The sequence below is a fragment of the Telopea speciosissima genome, chromosome 11, assembly GCF_018873765.1.
Source record: "Telopea speciosissima isolate NSW1024214 ecotype Mountain lineage chromosome 11, Tspe_v1, whole genome shotgun sequence".
Classification (NCBI taxonomy): domain Eukaryota; kingdom Viridiplantae; phylum Streptophyta; class Magnoliopsida; order Proteales; family Proteaceae; genus Telopea; species Telopea speciosissima.
This window is the reverse complement of record NC_057926.1, coordinates 43,730,926-43,748,946: the sequence shown is the minus strand read 5'-3', so window position 1 is coordinate 43,748,946 and position 18,021 is coordinate 43,730,926. Positions and strand designations below refer to the sequence as shown.

General features: G+C 37.9%; 1 protein-coding gene and 1 long non-coding RNA gene across 2 annotated transcripts in view; one reads left to right on the top strand and one right to left on the bottom strand.

Moving 5' to 3' along the window:
* LOC122645898 overlaps positions 1-6,302 on the bottom strand; it is a 30,167-nt gene extending 23,865 nt beyond the window's left edge. Inside the window, exons 1-2 of the long non-coding RNA XR_006330535.1 lie at positions 6,280-6,302; positions 2,341-2,351 (exon numbers count right to left, since the gene is read on the bottom strand). This is a non-coding gene — a long non-coding RNA (uncharacterized LOC122645898). The remainder of the gene's footprint in view (positions 1-2,340; positions 2,352-6,279) is intronic.
* The window catches only part of LOC122645892 (GPCR-type G protein COLD1), a 64,699-nt gene extending 48,059 nt beyond the window's left edge, over positions 1-16,640 (top strand). Inside the window, exons 7-13 of the mRNA XM_043839299.1 lie at positions 671-759; positions 5,101-5,193; positions 9,162-9,188; positions 9,377-9,463; positions 12,778-12,849; positions 12,988-13,118; positions 16,297-16,640. Coding sequence (XP_043695234.1) covers positions 671-759; positions 5,101-5,193; positions 9,162-9,188; positions 9,377-9,463; positions 12,778-12,849; positions 12,988-13,118; positions 16,297-16,450 — 653 coding nt within the window. The 3' untranslated portion in view covers positions 16,451-16,640. The remainder of the gene's footprint in view (positions 1-670; positions 760-5,100; positions 5,194-9,161; positions 9,189-9,376; positions 9,464-12,777; positions 12,850-12,987; positions 13,119-16,296) is intronic.
* Positions 16,641-18,021: the final 1,381 nt, after the last annotated feature.

Below are 18,021 nucleotides of genomic sequence, written 5' to 3'. Positions count from 1 at the left end.
GTGCTGCACTTGTCTGGTTATTGATTATTCACAATTCTTAGTATATATGCATGATATATGACACAAATTGCTTGTTTATATTGTTTTTTGTGTTCAAAAGTGTATTTTCATGTGTATTTTGATCATTTTCATGCGTTTCTGCACCGATCGATACGTATCTCCGATACGATACGATACGATACGTCTCTTAAAATCGCCTGACCGATACGATACCCGATACTGAGACTTAAATCCTTGCTCATAACAATTAGAACAACATAAAGACTCTTCAGTCCTTGTGGTAGTGGAGGACTAACTAGTGGGCTAGCCTTGGTGCAACGATTAAGTTGTGCTAGTGCAACCTGTTGGTTGCAAGTTCTAAACTTGGAAACAGCCCCTCTTGTGAAGCAGGGGGGGAAGGCTGTGTACATTTGCCCTTCCCAGACCCTGTAGCAGGAGCCTTGTGCATTGGGACACTCTTTTTTAAAACTAAGTACTGCATGACCTGACTGTAATGCCCCTGTGGTACACTGGTACCACATACATTTCTAAACTATATTGATGTCTGATTTACTGCAATTTATTTGGATATTATATATTTTTTTGCTTTACCGTAATACCTCTAGACTCATGTGATTAAGTTTACTGTTTGCTAATTTTCTTTGTTTCTGTTTTCGTTTATGTCGTGAAGATATTAAAAGCATGGAAGCAGAGGTGCAAGCATTAGAAGAGCTGTCAAAGCAGTTATTCCTGGACATCTATGAACTCCGTCAAGAAAAGGTCAAACTTCTTGGTGGTTTCTCTTTTATTATCTTAAATATTTCCCTTTTAAAATTTTTTTTTGTCTTTGTTGTCAACTAACTCTTTAAAATTTAGATTAGTAGACATTTCTATTTGTTCCAACAACAACAAACTCAGCCTTATCCCAACTTAATGGGGTTGGCTACATGAATCCAAAAAGAAAAAATAAAAAAATAAAAAATAAAAAAATGAAAGATAGTAAGAGGAAAGAGGCATAGCCCAACACATCGGCAGAATCTCAGCTATAAGGGGTCTGCGGCATGTATCCTTGCCCTCCAATCAGCTCTGTCCGAGGTCATACTTGGAGCAAGATCTAGACTATGCATGTCCTTCCTCACCACTTCTCCTATGGTTATTTTAGGTCTGCCCCTAGCTCTTTTAGCTCCTTCAATCGGAATCATATCACTCCTCCTTATAGGGGCGTCCATATGCCTTCGTAGAATATGACCATACCACCTTAAACAACTCTCACGGAACTTGTCATTGATCAGCGCAACTCCCAAGTCTGCTCTTTTATGTTCATTCCATACTTTATCCTTCCTTTTTGTTGGAATATGGGTATTAATGTAACATGGGTCGACCCATGGGGTTTTCTCTATTCTAGTTATTCCTGAGGGTATTATTGTAATTGTTCCTATTCTGGAACTTTCTTCATATCTATTATAAATAAATCGTGAAGGGCTATCACATTGATAAGCCATTCCAATTATTCCTTCATGGCATTAGAGCCAAAACCGATACCTAAGAAATAAATCCCAATTCCCAAAAATCGATCTCCCTTGAGTTCGATTTTTCCCTTCATCCATCTCTTCCTTCCTCTCAAGATTGACCCCTCTTAGATCGATTCTTCCTCTATTCTTCTAGTTCCTTTAAAACCTTAAACCCAACCTTACAACCGAGACTTTTTAGTAATGTTACTTAGATTATATAATTTCTGTTTAGCTTCTATGGTAATTGCGATTTGCGATGCTTTGCACTTTGTAAGATCATGTAAACAGTTCACGATTGTTAGGTATTTTATTTTGTTCCAATCTTATTGATCTAGCCAGAATGATTTCTTTCTGTTCACTCATTATTAAGCTTCTTTTAATTCTAAGTGCTGATTCTTTGAGCTGTCCCATTTGTTGTGAAGGGTCTATTATATTAATTTGGATAAGGGCTTTGGCTTACTATTATATTTTCAATGATATTAGGTATAAATTAGTGTCTGTCCTGGTTTTCCACTTAGTGAAACTCCTATTTGGACTTTGTTTTTGCAAAATCTGATAGTGCCATTGTGTTTAAATGGCCTAAAATAGACTGAGTACCAAGTTTTAGACCCAAACTAGGTCTAAAACCCACCGAAACCAGCATTCGAGTTGAAAAAAAATACACCAACTCGATCTCGAGTCAACTCGGTTTTTACAAGGTTGAAACCTGGTCGAGTTCTGAGTTTTAGTTCCTTTCTTTCAACCGAGCTGCTCTGTTGCTGCCCAATCTACTGTTCTAAGGTTACTTTCTATTTTTGAGCCTAACTTTCTAATTCCTTTCCCTCAACCCCTTGCCCAATCTAGCCATTACTTTTCTTCAACCTTTTGAGCACACCTTCCCCCTTCTAAGACCCCCACTCGATCTAAGTTTCAGCCTCATCTGCGCAGCAGATTGGTTGCTATTTGGTACTCTCCAATCCTGCCCAAACCTAGTTTTTCTAGCCTTCTAATGAAATCGGTATAGAGGGGAAACCTGCTGTTGATTTGATTTTTGTTTAAACCCTTGAGTTCCCTACTGTTTCAGACCTATTCCATCACCCTAACCTAACCCTAGACGTATCCCTTAATCCATCCTATCATTCCAGCCCTATTTCCGTCAACCTAAATCACCCCCTTATGTCAGATCTTGTTTTGGGATTGTTTAAGTCTTCAACCTGTCCTACATTAGCGAGTTGACCTTCGATTTGGCTGGGTTGACTTGGTTTCCACTCCTTTTTCTTTTGAAAAACGCTAATGTCATCGTGATGTCAGCGAGACTCTTGGGTAGGCCAAGCCATCTCACAGATAAACCTGCGGTCTGATCAGTAGATGGTACTAAATCTCGTTTCGTTTCGGTGTTTCGGTTTGGCCGAAATTTCCGAGATACCGAAATTTCGTTGAAATATGGTATTTTTCTATGGGTGTAAAATGCCAAAAATGACCGAGATTTCCGAAATTTTGGAAACGAGATTACCGAAATTACCGAGATTTCCGAAACGAGATGGCCGAAATTTCCCAAATATTCGAAATATTGCATTTTTTCATATCGGACTTGCGTTTCGTTTCGGACAGGTCGAGATACTCGAAATATTTGATATCTCGACCGAAATTTCGCGAGTTTTAGTATATGAGTCCGACCGAATTTTAATCTATTTTTATTATTTTTTGATTTTTTATCTTTTTTTTTTAATTTTTTTATATCAAATAAAACTTTTATTGAAGATTAAAAATGAGGCAAACAAGCCTAAGACAGACTAAAGGCAAAGAAAGCTACAGCCTAAAAAGGGGAACTCGGTCCTAAAACATATTGGCGAAGGCAACAAGCCACTCGCTCACCCAAGAGAAATAATAAAACAAGGCTACGAGGGATCTGTGAGGCGCATCGAGGGAGTCCTTGGCCTATTCGATCGTTAGGGGATCTTAGCATATAAACCAGGCCGATCAAGAGCCACACGGGCCAAAAGAGCCTCCTCCTCTGACGAAAAAGGAGATGAAATTTTTTGCAAACCCACTTCTAACTCCTTTTCAACCTGATGGTTTTCTACTGCCGTGTCTACCGCCTTAACACCAAGACTTGCATTCCTTTGACATCGAGTCCTGCCAATAATTGGAGTTGCCATATGGGAACCCACACGACTACCTCAAAGAGCATTCCTACGACCACCACGATTTTTCCGACCCAACACCTGAGTCCACCCGCCTTGCACCTCCTCTTGATCAGCTTGGTCATAACCCGACCCACGAGAATCCGATCTTTGAACTGAATCCACCTCATTAGGCATATTTAAAGAGATAGCCCCATCTTGAAAGTGGGAAATCTGCACATTCGAGCTCCCTCCCTCTCTTTGGTTCGGCGCCAAAGATTTACCCTGGTGCCCCGTTTCAACAGTACCATGATCCTCAACACTAGCTTCAATTCGATCTGCTGGGTCGAATTCAGATCCATGATCCAAATCAAGCCTGACCCGATTTGAGCATTCAAGACCCCAGATGCACCTGCAGAACCCATATCCATATTTAGGCCCGAATCCACTCCATCAGCCCCACCAACGTGAGGATCCAATCTGCCAGAAATTCGAGCATTATCCCTTACCATAACAGCCTCCAGCGTATGAGGCTGAGTAGGAATTTGAGATTGATTCAATTTCCTACCATTCTCGACTCCAACGTCAACTCTCCTACCCTCAATAGACGTTAACTGAGGCTGAATAGGAAGTTTAGATAAATCCAAATTCCTTCTACCAAAATCAGTCCCCACAATAACGTCCCTATCCACATTTAACTCCACAATCAAAGGAAAATTCATTATTTTCAAACCATAAGTCCATTTTCATAAACCAAGCGCCGTTGCGAAGCTCATTCCTAGTACTATGGTATGGAGTTTGGGCACTGATTTGGCCGATAAATTGGTTTAAAAAATCCTTCCAAGTGTGGGGACTTCATGGCCATAAAGCGCATAAAATGATGGCCAAATCCAGCTATTTTCACACTATCTTCAAATATAGGATATTTTATGGCAAAATAAACTCAATTCATGAATTATGGACTTTCTTTATGGCAGTTGATTTTTTTTCCTTAGTTAACCTTTCCTAGGGGTATCTTGGTAAATTTAAAAATTATAAAAGGTGGATCCGCGAATATGTCCCAGAATGGCCATCTCATCATTGCCCGGAACATTTCGGGGTGACAATATGGGGTGTCTACACAATACCCGTCGATATTATTTTTTGGTCCCTGTTCAGATATTGGCAGTAACAAGCATGGGGAATCTAACATCTATTCCTGAGGCATACCATGTTGTATAGTGTCCTATATTGGTAATTTGGTAATGGGTCAAAGCATCAATCTCTCCGATGGAGGATGTCATATATCAACAAAAACCTGTAGTTTTTTAATTATTAACAATATTTGGCCTTTGAATTGTCTTTTGGATGTCAAAAGCAGACATCTTTTTCCTTTTTTGAGCTAGATAGGTGTTTGACCATGTTGGGCCTTTTTTTTTTGGTGGTACCAGTTTAGTTGGATGGTTGGTTGTTTAAATTTTTATGTTTTTCTTATTTGTAACCAATTATTTACCAATATTATTTTTCAGGAAGCTGCAGCTTATTCTCGGACCTGGAAAGGTCACTTACAGAACTTACTGGGTTATGCATGTTCTGTTTACTGTGTGTACAAAATGATAAAGGTATCTATTTCTATTAGATTTCGCTACTCATTCACTTAATTAACTTATTGTCATCAATACACCGCCTACACGGTCTGGCAACCAAGCAGTTCATGGTGAACCCTAGCTATTCTTATCTGCTTGTATAAGTTCTTATTACACGATCTGATCTTGTTGTCTGGCCAAACAGGCGAATTTCATCATAGATGCATTTAGTTATATTGTATTTTGTTATTACTTTTGTGTACAAAGAAAAATAAATTTAATTTGTATTTTTTTTTTTACTTATGCATTATTTTGTGATATTGTTACATATGTATGTTAAAAGAGAATTTTGAAGCGAAAGAATCAGTTTCAGATAGTAACTATGGTATGCAACACTTATCTATGATTAACTTCCCGCCTCCCCCCCCCCCCCTCTCCTTACCTTCTTTCTTTTTATAACTTGGTCAGGTAACTTCTACCAAAAAAGTTTGTTCAAATGATGATTATTATGATAAATAAGGCTTTTTCCTGAAAGACTTTTATGATATGTTCTTGATGAATTTGCTTCCTACATGAATTGGAAAACAATCCAGCTGCAAACAAGATAGCAGGTCCAATCACTACTGAATAAATTGGTTTTCCAATGGACTGTTTGCATTTCTTGGGATCTTTCAAATGAACTCAACCACATCCCATTTTGTGTTATGATCAAGCTATCGAGTATCGACATTGGGCAGCATATTGGGAAGCTGGATTTAAGAAACGTCTCGAAGATGTATTGGAGAGACGCTAGATAGATAATACAACATAGATAAACAAGAAGTAAATGATATCTCTTCACTAAATCATGTTGCTATAAGTTGAGGATTCAAAATCTGTCGCAGCATCTTTTGTATTCAAATCTTCAATGGCAGTAAACATCCAACCAATTAATAGGTAAGAAGTAATAAAAAGTGTATTATAGTACTATACATGTAAGTTAAACGTACTAAACATATTGTTTATTATTTGGGTAAAGGTTTCCTAGACGGTCCACTTAGGAAGCCTTACTTAAATGACACTAAAAATCATTTGGGGCCCAGTTTTTGTGGACAGGTACACCCATAGGCCCCCCCTGATCACCTATATATATATATATATATATTATTATAGGGATTGAGTCCCCTGTCCAGCTGCGTAGTGCATGCTAGCACCTCCATGTGTGTGTGTATGGTGGAGGGCCGGTTGGGAGAAGAGAATAGTTGCTGACTTGCTGGGGAAGGGGAAAGAGATCACACAATCACACACTCTCAAAGAGTAAAACTCAAATGTCTATTCAATTCACTATGCCCATTGATGGGCTACATGCAACTATTTAAAAGAAAAATAACAAAACTCCTAGTTAGACTATGAAACTGAAATAAACTCTCAACTCACAATAAAAGACTCAAGTAAATAAACTACTAAATAACTAAACTAATTCCAACCCTTGTTGGACCAAAAACCATTGGACCGGTTCTGTTTCGGTTTGGGTCTCCAGATCCTATCATGCTGGTCCAACCAGCCAAATGATATTGCATCAGTATGTCTCTCTCCTCCCATAATAGGGGCAGATATGTCATTTCATAGGAGGGAAGAGAGAGATAGACATAGGAGGCGCTAGTGTACGCTATGTAGCCCAGCTATTGTTTATTATTTGGCTTGTACATCATTGCTTTGTGTACAAATGGTATTACTATGTCATTTTATAAGTAGAATAAGTTGGTTTTAGTTTTGATTCCTTTTTATTGGTTAGTGCATATTGTAATAGAATGAGGAGAAACACAGAATCATATCTAATAAGAGAGGGAGGTAGTGGCTGCTGTTGCTCTTCTTCATCGTATCAATATGGTCTTGGGTTATATCAGTCGATACGGGTCGACACATATCGAGACAATATTTTTTCCATGTACTGTCTCCTGCTTTATCGTATCGAAGGAGCAAATCCTGATAGGCATCGAAATGATATGCACACTACATATTGAGACTTGATACCATGGTTATGATCCTAGGAGTTTAGCAGTGCCAACACCTATTATTCCAGTTTCAGACTTTCATTTAGAAAATGTTTCTCATACTTTTACTGGGAGAAGACTTATGTCGCTTCTAATTCTAGCAACTTCAGTATTGGGAAAATATCTCAACTGTCAAAATCTTATCTAGCAATTTCAAATGGGTCACAGACTACTTGTTTTTCATGGGAAGTAAAACTATTATGGTAACAGTGTACTACACTTGATCATAAGATGCAATAGGTCCCAAACTAACTTGACTCTTATCACTCTCAGAAGTAATGACACGAGGAAAGAAATTTGACTCCGGCTTGGGCATGTGCATACATGACTCTGACCATTGCTGATACATCATCCAGCAAGCAAACGAGGATTCCAACATGTTCTACATACAAGCAAATGAGGATTCCAACAACATATTCTACATACAAACTTAAAGAAACGCAGTTGAAAAGAATTAGTAGCTTCCTTTATTTTGAACAAAATACTGAAAATTTGGCAAGGCCAGTCATCATAGCTGTCTTGCTATTGAAGATCCACTAAATGCTTATGATTAGTCTAGACTTCAATCTTGTTGACCTTTCACATGCCCATTTAGCCTGGTGTAAATAATCTCTCTCTCTCTCTCTCCATCCATTTTTTTTCCTCACGTTGTCCACTGATTCTAATCGTCCCTTTGCTTAGAACGACTTTATTTGGAACTATCATGTATTTATGTCTTGAACTTTAAATGCTAATTTCATCCTTAAGATATTTATCCCCAATTACTTTGAGCCTATTGCTGTAAAGTATCAATGGCTGCACTGCCATAGTACTATGGCACTACATATCGCTTGTATTGAGCACAAGTACTAATGTCATGTAAGATAATGTTATCATTCTTTCTACTTTCTAGTTTTTCTTAACCAAGTCATTCTCAGTGATGTATTTCGTAGCCTTAGAAAGCACGAGAAAAGGATTGAACAGCCATGCTGATGTGGGCAGCAACTCATTGGCTAGTGGACCCCCTTGGGGCCAACCTTGATTTCCTTTTGATACTATTTTATTATGTGTCAGCCCTACTTACATGAGGAATTGTGTTGTGGATTTCTTACTTTTGTTCAACTCCCAATCCTATTTGCAATGGGATTTGTACGTAGAGGTGTGTTAGGCTAGTTATTTGAGAGATATTCGTCTCTAGAAGTCCTTTTGTGCTTGTAAGTAATCCTAAGATTTTTTCACTGATTGAACTTAAGGATATTCTTACCAAAAAAAAATAAAAAATAGGGGCATAGATTGAATAAAGTAGATTCCCAATATGGAGATCTGCTTTCTTGATTATTACGATTCCCATAACTTCACTAATTAACCTGAATTTACTTTAGATATCATCATTTTTTTTGTGGATGAGTTTCGTAAAGTACCATTACAATTTTGAACATTTTCAAAACTTTGGGGAAATTTTGTGAAATTTAGACAAAAAATTGGGGGAAAAATTTATATGCGCTGTTTGTTTTTTATTATTTCAACTAATAAAATCCATGGAACTTTCACTCAGAGTTTGAACGTGGTCCTGATTACTGACCAGGGATGAGAGTACTAAATAAATATGGATTATGTCATTCGTTGACGTTTTACTCTATGCAAGGGAATTGATGGATATTCTGTGTGCACTGGAGTGGGATGGAACAATGACCTTCATCAAGCATCTTTAGTTCTTATAGATTCCGAGACATCATTGTTCCATAGTTTCACCATACCTTATAGGGATTTTGTTTTTTATTTGTCATATGGAGCCTGAATTCCTGTTTATCTACTTTTTGTGTCTCTTTCATTAGTGACACATACAAAAGGCTTTCTTTCTCTCTTGTTGTCACTTTGTTGTTTCATTTACACCATTTTATGTTTTTATCAATTTTTCTTTAATCTCCTGGTTATGTATTATCAATGAGTCATTTAGATAAGGCATCTTATTGATTTTGTTGTTTTATGCAGTCTTTACAGAGTGTTGTTTTCAAGGGGGTAAGTTCTTCTGATACTCATAAATTATATTGCTTCAATTCTCTTTTGTGTAACTTCTGAAATTTGTTTGTTGTAGGACCACTATGTTTCAGTTTGATTTTCACTTCCATTTTATGTATATATAGGGATATATTCCCACCCAGTACTTGATTTGCTAAGTTGTGGCTCATTGTGTTTTTCTGTGACAGGCTGGCTCTTTAGATCCTGTTACTATGACAATCAGCATATTCCTACAGTTCTTTGATATTGGCATAAATGTGGCCTTAGTATCTCAGGTTAGTGGTACTCCTTTACAATAAAGTAGTAGGCAGTTGTGTAAGAATACATTAACCTACTTCTACTAAAGCTTCTAGCGATGAGCATTCCCTTTATGACATCTTTCTTCAAGGGCTGTCAGAACACGTTAACTTCCTTTTACTTCAGCTAAGCCAACAAAAGCTTCTAGCAATGAGCATTCCCTCTTATGGCACCATTCCTTATGATGATTCAATAGCTCAATACCATTTAATGCTTGTAAAACAAAATCATTGGGTTCATCCATTCATTCTTTGGAGTTTTTTCACATTATTTGCTATTTGATGTTTTCTAAAATTGCTTTATTAACTGAACATAAAGAAACCTTAGGCATAGTTGTCAAGGCATTGCTTAGGTGACCACCTTAGCATCCAGGCGCCTTGACAACTAGTGTCGCCTTGATCGCCTAGGTGGGCGCTTTGGCCGACTTGGTCGCCTTGCTTTCAGGCCCCCTCCAATGCCTTGGTTCACATAGAGGCTGTGACAATTATGTCTGTGAATAAAATTTTAAGTTGTTGAAACCAATAGTGTAGGCAAGGATAGGATGAACATTGGTAACATTGTTGTATTTCTGTTTTGAATGTACGTGGCAAGTAATTCCTGACAGTCTGTTTTCTAGCCCTACACATTTGTGCCTCTCTCTCTCTCTCTCTCCATAAAATTCTTTTCCCTTGCTTTCCCCTCCCTCCCCCGCTCCACACACACACACACAAAAAAAAAAAAAAAAAAGATAGGGATGAGAAGGGAACTGCCTGTCATGACTAGTCTTCAAATCTGAGTATTAGTAGTTGCAGAAATAGGATAACAGGAACAGAAATGACAAATTTGAATTGGGAATAACTGAGAGTCACAAGTTAATAATAACTGGGACAGAATTGGGTTCAATAGAGAAAAGTTGGTAACTTTCAAACTGTTGATCAGATTTCACTGAAGCCCAGGTTGTGTGTCACTAAGAATCAGACCAAACTTTCAGAGTTGAAAGTACCAATTTCTCACAAAAATCAGAAGGTGCAATTGGATCTGTTGGGGTTTTCTAAAAACAGTGGTGGATACTAGAAGTGAATATTAGCAGGAATGAAGCTACGGTTTTCTGATCAGAACTGATGGAGAATAACATCTACATTAAATGCGGAAATTGAAGGCTTACTGCCCACACTAAGTAGAGAGATATGAACTAAATAAACTGACCTGATTTGATTGGAACTTAGAACTGTAACACCCTAATAACAGAACCAGAAAACAAGTGGAAGAAGATGGGAATCCATCTAACCCTATTGAGGAATCCACTCTACACAAGACCATGAATCCACGAGGAAATATACAGGTAATAACAGCTTTCATTTATTGAATTGTCTCAGGAGCTTACATCAACCCCTATTTATAAATTTGGGATTCAACTTTAGGCTCATTTACAAAACAAAAAATAGATCAGCCAAGAAAACTGATGCAGTTGCGTTAGCATGATTGGACCAGAACGACCCACTCTGGTGACCCTAGCCTTGACACAACCAGCCCAACCTTGCTTTTTGGTCCTGGAAAGGTTGGTAGGGGTTAATTAGCTACTTGGGGGCATCTTTGTAGTTGCATTGTCTTTTGGTAGAGATTTATTTCCATGTAATCTTTTATTTTATTCTCTTTATTTTAGAAGGTTGGGTAGTTACATAGGAGATTCGTTTGGGTTGTTATTTTCTTATTTTGAGTTGGGTTGCTATTAATATGTTAGGAGTTTTCTTTATATTTACATATGCTACGATGGTAAGAGTAGAGAATACTGGAATGAAATATTAGTGTGCAAGTGTTACAAGTATCCAAGTACAAGTGTACAACCAAGGTTTAAACAACCCTACAAAACTGTTCTTCCAACTCTATGTTAGTGCTACATAGAGTTCCAGGAAGGCTGGAAACCTTTCGGGGAAAAAGAGTACCTCTAAGTTTGAATCTTCCACAAATCATGCTCAAAAGCGGCAAATTGTCGTTGTAGATGCATTGTAATAGTCCCCCAACACTTTGTTCCACCCAAAAATGTAGGTGATTTGACAAAAATACCAAATCTGGGTTTTTTCTGAGTTTTCCCCCCTTTAATAGGTGGAACCACTTGAAACTCACAAAATGGGTCGAAATTTTGACCCATTTCGATCAAGTGCTTTTATATGCACTGTTTTGACCCGAAACTGAGTCAAAACCAAAATTTCGGCCGAAGTGCCGAAACTTCGGTTGAAACTTTCTTACTGAGTCACACCTAGTTTCAGTTCGGCCTGTGTCAAAACTGAAATATTTTGACCGATATTTCGAACTGTGTCCATTATAACAATGTGAACATTTCATCAATTAGAAGACGTACCTCAGATAATGTCATTGAATATCCAAAGGATAAAAAATTTTGTCATGTTAAGACACTTTCTTGAAGATCTAAGATCCACACAAAATACATATTTGTACGGGAGAAACTGTAATTTCAAAGAGAAAAAACACACAGGATTATTGCAGTGAGAGAAACAAGAGAAGCAAAAATTAGCATCAATTGCAGGTCTAAAAGAAAAGGGCAGAGCATATAGCATTTAGGTGTACAGAATCGCAAACTAAAGGAAAACAGTCAAGAAACAGGAACAGTGAGAGTGAGTAAGTAATGATTCTATCAAACTCGAGAGGAGTGTATGTGTGTGTGTGAGAGAGGTTGTTATAAAATGTAATTTTATGGTGCACAGGCAAAGAAACCATCTGATGCAACAGAGCACGCATAAGAAGTACAATGTGATCAGAATTCTCATGGAATCCTGCGTCTAGTTGAGGAAGAACTTCAGCTTCTTTCTGGTATTAATGAAGCTCCCACAGCATGGGTGGCTTCTTAAGTGTTGAATGGGGAATATTTGAAGTGAATTTCAGGATAGAGTTTGAAAGAATTAAGCAAGCTGCACTAGTAATTTATCCTTAATTGTTTGAGGTCCTTTTTGTGGGAGTTGAAATTAATTTTTGCTAACGGACTAATGTAAGTCTATCCTTGATGTGTATCTAGGTTTTCATTTATAGGTACACTATTTCACTTCCTCAAGAATCATTCTTGCTATGTAATATACTTTGTTTGTTAGTCAAATACTCCTCACTGATATGTGAAGCTGTTATTATTATTACATAGTACTTTTTCATTTTTTTACGTAATATTTTCACCTGCTTCATATAAACAAATTAATTGTTTCATTATGCCTAGTTTTTTGTTGAATTTAAATTTTGCTGAATGTCTGCAGTTTGATGGGTTGACATAGCTTCTCCCATTAACTTTAGTGTTTCTTCCATGCAGTATATTTCCTTGTTATTCATTGGGATGTTGATCGTGATCTCTGTCCGAGGCTTTTTGACAAATTTAATGAAGGTAATTTTCCCATCCTGTAACTTACACAATTCCTCATGATCTTTTTGGTGTAAAGAGTTGCTTTTGATGAAATCGAAGTGTATATTATATTAGTGCTAGGAGATGTCTGCACAGTTACTGATCCTTTCTTCCATACAGTTCTTCTTTGCAGTTTCCAGAGTTGGAAGTGGATCATCCACAAATGTTGTACTTTTTCTATCTGAAATCATGGGAATGTATTTTGTATCTTCAATTCTATTGATAAGGAAAAGCTTGGCAACTGAATATAGGTATGCTCATTACTTCTGTGAGATGAATCTCATCTGTGTGTTCTTGCACGAGTTCTTTAACAACCTTTCTAGCCTCTTCTTTCTTTTCCAGCTTTTCTTACAAGGGTATGACTGGGTTCAGCTGGGTGCTCTGTTAAAGCATCAGCTTGTGCCAGTCCTGACTACCTGAGCCTGAGAAAAGGCCATGGCTTAGCACCCAGACCGAGCCCACCAAATTTGGGTGAGGGTTAGGCTAGGAGTGGACTATCTCATGCTTGGTGGAAGCTATGGATATTTATATATAGTCATTTGTTCTGTCATTTAATAGATATGTTGCGTTTAGTTGTCCTAACTGAAACTACCCTCTCCCCCCCCCTCCCTCCCCCCCCCCCCCCCAAAAAAAAAAAAAGTAGGGAAAAATTAGGGAGCTTCTTTTTGTCATTGTGCCTAGTGATTTTTATACTTTATGACCTGGCCATGTGGTAGTACAAGGGTGGGTCCATATGATAAAGGACCTTCAAACCCATGTCACTTACATAATTTCAACAAAAAATGAGCAAGGAAAGTGGATCACAGTTTGATCCAAAGTTTAAAAAATTTATAAAATCACGACAAGAAGGAGATGAGTATAAAAATACAAAGTTACTCGTTTGGCTTCCTGGTCCTCGTCAGATGGACCCATTCTTGTATTGCCATCGCGTAGTGTAGGGTTTCCCTAGGCATTATGATTTTCTGATTTAGCCAAAAAATTTAACACCAAAATCTTATATTATCTGTACTGACCAATGTGTTTACAAGTGCATATGATTCTCAATTAAGCATCCCATGAATTTTCTTCACCAAATATTCCTGTGATATCCTTAGATTCCAATATTTTCACCATATTTTGATTCCCAAACTCCAAAGTATTTTTGTTTCTCAAGTCAGTGCACTGTGCATCTGAAGTTGAACACTCTAAATGGATTGGTTACTAAAAGAATAAAAGTAAAAATAGTTCAAATGGATTCTCCATTCAAAGTACCGCTATGAATCAATTGAATCCGTAACCTGTCTTTATCCAACGCCATCCCCCAAATTTGCTTACTTATTCATGCAGTGTTCATTTTCTTTAAGCCTATCTGCTTCTAGGCCACTGTTTTAGCTTGCAAACTGCATCTGAGCTAATCATGATATACCTCCTTGTCAACTCAAGCCCTGAGAAAAGAAATTGAATTGCAAGAGAATAATACCACTAGTCAATTCAAATAGGCCAAACCAGAAATTGTAGACAGGTAAAACTAATTTTTGTGCTGACCCAATTAACCCTAAGCCTAGCTTTGAATTTGGGATTAGCAAAAGCAGATGAAACAGGGGAGAAATAAGACCTGCATGATTGCATCAAACTAGTTTTTTTTGCTTGCAATGAGGTGTGTATCTAAACTCTAAATTTTCCCCAAACTGAAAATTATTATTATTATTTTTTTGTGTTAGTACAAGTAAGAAACTTTATCCTTTATACTTGAATGTACTTGCCTCGTCGTACTTTGTTCTCCTCTTTCTACATGATATATTTTATGTATTACTTATTTATAGTGTTTTATGTTTCAAAACTGTATTTTGCATTTATCCTAAACATTTCCATGTGTATCTATAAGGTATCTTGCATCCCTCCGATATGATATGTTACGTCTCTTCAAATCACCTTTCCGATACGATACCCGATACTGATACTTTAAGCCTTGACTGAGATATGTATGAAACAATACTGATACGTTTAGGGAACAGAAAAGAAAATTCAGAGAATTTGATTTGTGAAGTAAGAGAGAAGTTTCAATCTCTGGGAATTCTCAACGGGAGAAATTCAGTTACAAAAGAACTACCTAACCAAATACCATAAAACTCTGGTTAAGTTTTCTAAGGGACCAGACCTATCAGTAGAAACAAGAATCTTAGATTTCTCAGTTGAATTAAGAGGTGCAATTGTAATAAAATCAGGATCTACTGAAAACAGAGTATTGATGCTGGTATGAATAAAAGAGGGGTTTCTGAAAAGATTTAGCACCCAGAATTCATAAAGCTGAATATCAGAAACTCAGAAAACTGATGAGAGGATAAAATGAAGTAACAACAGATGAGCAGAAAAGAACATTAGAACATTGACCTGATTTTGAACAGATATAGACCAGCTGGAACACCTTCGATGAGCTGTTGATATGTTTAGTACCAGCAACCCAGAATAGAAAGGAGAGAGGTGGCTCATCTATAGTGGGGATTATCATTCTCCACTATTCTCTCCCTCTCTCTGAAACCACCATGAAATAAGTGTCTGCAGCTTTGATCCTTTTTTGTTATCCTTATCTCTTTTTTACACTTCGACTGTTTGACATGATTAGTAATACAAATACTTATGCATGTTTTCTGTGCTTGATGTTAAAGTTTTTTCTATAAATATGATACTTTGTTTAAATAGAATAATTCATTTACATTAATCAGCAGTATCTCTCAAGTAGGCATGGCAAAAGTTTCTTTGGTTGGGCGTGTCCAAACAGTTCTGGACGAGCACGGCTTGTTTTGCCGCCTGAAGTGTGATTTGGCAATTTTGATCATTGGATATAGGGAATGGTCTGGATTGGTCATAATGTAAAATTATAGACCCAAATTCAATGATTTTGCCCCTCTTTAATGGCATTTTTTCTGATGTATGTTCATGCATAACCTTAGTACTCCCTGCACCTTCATGGGTTCTGAATTTTTCACTGCTTTATTTTGGTACATGTCAAACTCTTTTTGGGCTGAAACTTTACATATGAGTAGAGGACCTTGGGGTCTACATGACTTCAGAATTTCAGCCCCATCCAACATTGCCACATGGAAAAAATAAGTGCCCATCCAGAAAATCATTCGGGTGTGTCCGTACAGAAAAACTCAGTCGTGTATATCATACATAACTAGAGATATATACATCTATACACATTGTACATATCTATGTGCTTTTTGGAGGCGGATTGAATTTAGTGGAAATTTTGAATTTGGAGTTCTCTAGCTATTCCCTTGCAATTGCTCAATGCGTTGGGCATTTGGGGCTGAACAAAGATGGTTCAAGTAAAGCATGGGACATGGAACAATTATCATTTGACTAGATAGTTGGATAGTGGTAAGTTAGACCCTTTATAATTTTTATTTTTTCTTGTAATTGGCTAAAGTAGCATCTTTTGTCCAGGATAATTATCACAGATGTTTTGGGTGGAGATATTCAGTTTGACTTTTACCATCGGTGGTTTGATGCGATTTTCGTGGCAAGTGCTTTCCTTTCTCTGCTACTGCTTTCTGCACATTACACATCACGCCAGGCAGACAAGCATCCTATAGATTGATTGTCACGTAATTTACAGTAACTAGTTCTGTATATGTAGTTTTGATCCAGTTTCCCATTAAATGAATTCTCAAGCACTTCAGGAAGTAATTCCACAAAGTACACTGATCAGCAATACTTGGAAACTGTAACAGTTTAACTTGCCAGATATCTGGACTCTGTAGGATTTGCTTCCTACTGGGTAGGAGACAAATTTCTCTACCTCAATAATACATTCATGGGACAATTCTACTAGTTTTTCTAATTTCAGCTCAAGAATAGCACACCAGAAAGGTCATGTGAGGTTTTTAAGTTTCTTCTTTAAGTTTTCCCTTTTTTCTGGTGACTGGCTCAGTGTAAACTAGCATTGGTTCCATTTATTATGTACCTAAAATTTTACCCTTAAGAGCAAGAAAATGTCATTAGTAGCCTTAAGCTAATACTGTGCTTTTAGTTGTCAAACGTTAAGATTAAACCAAATGATATTGTTAATTTTTTTGGGGAAGGGATTTTCTGCCATGCTCCGTGGCCCCTGAACCAGCGTGGTGGCTAATGGGAACGCACCCAAGTGCATCCAAGGGGAGGGGTGGGGTGGTCATTTCCGTTCCTGCCCCATGCGAGATATCACAGGAGGTGTCATATGATAGGATTTTATTAAGGAAACCAAAAAATTCCTTAACCCCTTTCTACCAGAATCCCTTAGGATGAGAAAATCCAGGGGAGAGCTTGCATTGGACCGTAAAAGCACCAAAATAGAACACTAATTGTGTCCATACCAAAGTCTGATTCCCTCTAAAGTCTTGAAACATTATTGGCCCATAAATCTTTATAATATAGTTTATAAGTTTAGGGAGGGAGGTGGGAAGGAATTCCTAAGTTGGTCAATGAAAGGACCGATGGAGGTTCTTCCAATAGGGGGGGGCCAGCAGGGAGATGGAGAAGAGAGTTAGAACGCAAACCGGTCGTGTAGCTCCTACATCAGCATAGAGTCATTGGTTTGTATGAGATTTTTAATTTCACTGGGCTGGAACTGTCTCGTCATGCACTCTTGTGTTTGGGTGCAAGAATCATGTGACCAGTTAACATTCTTTTTCTCCCAAAAAAAATTGAAAAATCAATGTGAGAAGGTACAGGTTAGTCTGGGTGTGGAGAACATTATCCATAAATTTATATAGGGGCATTGTTCTCTGTGCCGCAGCACAGCCTGCGCCCAGGCACATGGGGGTGGGCGCAATGACCACCCTGCCCCCTGCACAGGCTGCCCATGTGTCTGGGTGTAGGCTGCGCTGCGGCACAGAGAACTTTCTCCCATTTACATAAATGTTGATGGCTTTCTGTCTTAAGACCTCTTCTGAACAGTTCCTCTTCACAAGAGCATTTGTTGAGGGCAGACAAATGATGGACAACATAATAACTGCCAATGAATTCTTAAAGAGCGTATCTAATGCATGAGGCTCCTGCCACTCTAGGGTCTGCGGAGGGTTATAATGTACGCAGCCTAAACTTTGCTTTCTCAGAGAGGCTGTTTCCAGACTTGAACCCGCGATCACTTGGTCACAATGGAGCAATCTTTACCGTTGCACCAAAGTCCGC